The sequence below is a fragment of the Myotis nattereri genome, assembly GCF_964212035.1.
Source record: "Myotis nattereri genome assembly, chromosome: 3".
Classification (NCBI taxonomy): domain Eukaryota; kingdom Metazoa; phylum Chordata; class Mammalia; order Chiroptera; family Vespertilionidae; genus Myotis; species Myotis nattereri.
In genome coordinates this window covers 32,252,911-32,257,368 of record NC_138077.1, presented here as the reverse complement: position 1 = coordinate 32,257,368, position 4,458 = coordinate 32,252,911, and the positions used below count along the sequence as shown (strand labels likewise).

Below are 4,458 nucleotides of genomic sequence, written 5' to 3'. Positions count from 1 at the left end.
TGTTAACTTCTTCAGCTGACCCCATGTTGGCACCTCAGTCCCTTGCGTAGCCTTCCTTTTCTTCTTTTTTCCGCTTTTCTGTCATCAGGGCAACTCTAAGTCTTTGGAACGATGGGACAAGGAGCTTCTCTGGGTCCATTGTGGTGAAGCACATAATGCTCGGGTACCCAAATTGTCTGCACTGCTCCTTCTGGGAAGATACAAAACACAACCTCTTCTCCACATCATTACTAGGTCTGGTAAAACTCTTGTCTGGTTTGTGTATCCTTCTACCAGGCTGAGTCGGCAGAGGCTATTGTACAGGAGGCCCGATGCCTTTTGGCTGCTGTACAACCCTCTGCATTTTTTTTTCTTTTTTTATTTGTCTACATTAAGCTGAATTCAAATGTACTGCCTGAATAATCCAGACATACAAAAACCCCACTCTTTCCCACTGTTTTTTAAAATAAAATCTTCACTTATAAAACGGAAACACTAAAGCATTAAAATACAGAAAGCTCGCTTAACTCACTTCACAAAAGCATTAACAGATGAGGTATCCCTTCTGTAACTATTTCAAGACAAACTGAATTAACACTAACACCAATTGTAAATAGACAGAGGGATACTGAACTGTAAGAACTCAGAAAACTCTACTCGGACAAAGTTGTAATGGCAACTAACAAACCAGTGAAGACGTGGAGTCCTAAACATGGCTAAATATGGGTCACAGAACGGGTCACAGGACAGGGTAGGGCAAGGGGACCCAAAGGGGCCCCAGACATGTTAACTGTGATGCATAAAACTGAATCTTACAACAAGGAGGGGTAAGTGCAGAAGGTACAAATCTTCACCCTCAGGGCTTTATCTGTACTGGTAGGTCATGCTGTGGTCTGCGTTCCTGCCGTAGCCTCCCTGTGATGACTGGTAAGAGCTGGGAGGGCCGCTGTCATTCTGGCTGGGCCCCGGGGTGTTGTAGTTCGATTGTGATGAGTAGCCTCCTTGTTTGCCTTGGTATGAGCTGCTGCCCCCAGAACCTCCTCCGTAGCCCCCATGTGACCCTGGGTTATACGACAGCCCTCCTGAACTGTAGCCTGAACCGTAGCTGTAGGAGTTGGAGCAGTAGTTTCCTTGGCCGTGACTATAGCCTCTCTGCTTGCCCTGCCGGGGGCCATAATTGCTGTCCTGGCTCTGGTTGTAGGACTGCTGCTGGCCTGGGTGGGGCTGGTAGGCTGAGCCGCAGGAGGGTTTCTGCTGGCCCCCCTGTGGCTGTTTCTTCCCGGGGGGCACTGGGGAGCTGTAGTTGTCACCTTGGTAGTAGGAGCCGTAGCCGGAGGAGCCACCACCGCCCCCGCCGCCGCCACTGCCAGCATTCCCAGAATGCCCTCCATTGCTGTAGAACTGACTGTAGCCAGCTGTTGCCAAGTTGCCTCCATACCCATAGCTGCCATACCCAGCGCCAGCATTCATGTAGTTTCCATGGTTGGCGCCACCAAATCCTCTTCCTCTACCTCGACCACGGATGCTCCCTCCTCTTCCCCGCCCTCGAAGGTTTGGGGGCGGGGGCACTTCGTTGTGCATGAGGCCTCCCATGCCAAAACCAGGGTTATGTGGCTTAGCAGCAAATTTCAGTCCACCTCTGACAGGCACAGGTGCTCTCTTCTTCTTATTGGCTTCCAGGGAGTGAGGGGCATCAGGGAATAGCTTTTCTAGCGCAGAAAGGGCAGCATGGGCTTTTGCCACCTTTTTATTTGAGCCAGCACCTTGAAACTTCTGTCCATCTACCTCGACCTCCATCACAAAGCGCTTGTCATGGCTGCCACCAGTCTCTGAGATGAGCTCATACTTGAGGCCACGCCTCTTCTCATTAAGCTCCATGACGGGGTTCTTGCCATTCTTGGTCAGAATCGGCCCCTGCTCGGTAGTGGGATCCGCAGTAAAGGCAGCAGTGGGGGTCGACGCGGCTTCTACCACAGGTGGAAGGGCCATGACAGCTGCTTTGGCCTCAGTTTCCTCAGCCGAGTCCTCCCCCTTACTGGAGTTTCTGCCTTCAGCACCGGTAGGCAAGCCCATGTCCTGTAACACCTTGACAGCCACATGCAGCTTGGCAGTCTTTTTGGATGGTCCGGAGGCCTCGAATGAGCTGCCATCTACTTCCACAGACATGGTGAAGATGGGGGCATGGACCGGCCCCGCCTGGGAAACCAGTTTATACTGCAGCCCGGGCTTCAGCTGGTTCAGCCTCATCAGGGCATTCCTAGCCTGGGGAGGCTCTGCCTTCTCCTCTTTCTTCTGAATCTTCTTCTTTTTGCTGGGAGGCTTTTCCTCTCCATCCTCCTCCATTGGGCGTTTCATTGGCGTAATGGCGTAGGTGGTACTGGGGGGCATTTGAACAGTGTAGTCCATTGGGTTTTCATTCTTTGGTTTCTTGGGCATCTTAGGAGGCAGAGGGTCCATACCCAGGACTTTATGCAGCTGTCCGAATGCAGCAAGTCGCAAAGCATGCTGCGCACTCTGTGTGATATCTTCCCGCTGCTGTCTGTCTAGATGCCCAATAGCATCAGTGGCTTCTTTTTCACAAGGGTCATAAATGCCAGAACCATCTGGCATCACGATGCCTGACGCCAGGCACTCCAGCACTCTCCGCAGGGCCTCGCCAGCACCCATGGGTCTGTTGGCTGTGCCGATGGACTTTTCACAGAGAAGCTCAAGGGGCCATCCTCTCAGAGGACCCCAGGTGGGCACTCGGGTGCACAGGTCCCTCAGGACCCGGATGACAATAACACAAGACTTCAGCCCTTTGGCTCTGGCCTGGAACCACTTGGCATGTTGGAGGGATGCCAAGGCAGCAAGGCATTTCTGCCTGTCCAGGACGTCCAGGGGGTCGTTGACTGATAGTGTTTCTCCAGCTAATACTTTCTCCATTTCTTCTCTAACAACGGGGGATGTCAGGTGGATAGTCAGGGACAATGGAGGCTCTTTTGTGTTTTTTATGACTATCGAAGCATCATCAACAGATTGGAGTATTTCGTACTTATCTTCTGTAACAGCAGCGAGCTGGATGGCCAGGTTGTCAGCCACCTTGTCCAGGAGGGCAGTTGTGGGTTTCTCCTTGCATAGCAGCACCAGCTCCAGGTCCAAGTCCCCCTTCAGCAGGAGGCCCTTTGCCACAAGGCCAACACGCATTACACCCCTCAGGGTTCTGGTCATATGCTCCATCTTTTGCTCCCCGGTCCCTACTTTGCTCTCATCCTCTGGGGGCACGTCCAAGTTCTTGGACTCGGCATGTTCACTGCTGCCTTTCTCCTGCTCATCAATCCAATCAGACACAGCTTTGAGAGCCCGCTCTGTATGGGACACCATGTTCTGGACTGCCTCCAGTTCCTCTTGGGTTGGATAAACAGAAGAATGTTTTGCCATCACGAGGCGATCATCATTCACAAAAATTTGCAATGGACGCATTTTTACTTCTTTTTCTGTAGTGTCTGGAAATCAAATTTTGCTTATATTTTCAAATTGTGACAGATTTCCTTGGTGTTACCAACACTTTAGCTATCTTGTCAGCGTCCCTTCCCCGACCGAAAACGCTGCCGACTGCCTGCCACAACTCACCAGAATCTCTCCCGCAAAAGCCACGCGGTGCACAACAGGTTGCTGAGTCCAACTGCAATGGCGGGAAGAGGAGGAGGAGCCTAGGGGAACCTTGTTAAGGTCCCAATTGTTGGGGTCCAACCCCAGCAGGTCCAGGGGTACCCAAAGGCGTAGATGGAGTCGGGAAAGAAGGAATGACACGGAGACAGCGTTCAGTTGATCAGCAGCCTAGCCAGGTTCTCCAGCCAGGTTCTAACCAGGTTCTGTGTTTTATTGTCTTGTTACATCTGTATTTATATCAGTTGATTTTAATCCTGTTAATTTCTATTCCAAAGGTTAGGGCGTTTCTTATCTCCATTCCAGGGAGTAAAGATTATGTAGCTTAAGGGTGATTGTTCGTAGTTAAAGTGATTAACTACCCGCCTGGCATTTAGTTAAGGGGTTTCATTCCCTCCCAAACTTCAGGGGAAAATCCCTACCTGGGGAAACAACCTTTCTCGGAGAGGTGACCTTGGTTAAAACACATAGCGCCAAGAAGGTGAGCAAACATATTAAGAACAGTATGCCATATACGCCAGGTCCCTTGAAACGTATGCTGTGCAGATGTTTCTTCCCTGCAGCGACTGTATCAAGAATCAAGGACAGACCGGCTTCCGGCACCTCCTGTCTGGATCAGGCCTGCGGGGATCGGGCCAAAATCGGCTATCCGACATCCCCTGAGGGTTCTGGATTGCAAGAGGGCACAGGCCAGGCCGAGGTACCCCACTGGTTCATGAATCCATGCACTGGGCCTCTAGTATCCTATATAATAATCCTATATAATAAAAGGGTAATATGCAAATTGACCCTAACTGCAGAACTACCAGGAACAACCAGTCGCTATGATGC

At 51.1% G+C, this 4,458-nt stretch overlaps 1 protein-coding gene across 2 annotated transcripts; it reads right to left on the bottom strand.

The window, feature by feature from the left end:
* Nucleotides 1–277: 277 nt before the first annotated feature.
* On the bottom strand, nucleotides 278–3,441 carry LOC308514898 (interleukin enhancer-binding factor 3-like; the record flags this gene model as incomplete). Of its 2 annotated transcripts, XM_081085241.1 has the most annotated exons (2): nucleotides 844–1,073; nucleotides 1,323–3,441. In XM_081085241.1, 2 exons carry the CDS (start codon nucleotides 3,439–3,441, stop codon nucleotides 844–846), a joined length of 2,349 nt encoding a protein of 782 aa, XP_080941367.1. The 2 variants fall into 2 exon arrangements, with proteins under 2 accessions (XP_080941366.1, XP_080941367.1); XM_081085240.1 differs by having other exon boundaries at nucleotides 278–3,441.
* Between the last annotated feature and the right edge of the window lie 1,017 nt (nucleotides 3,442–4,458).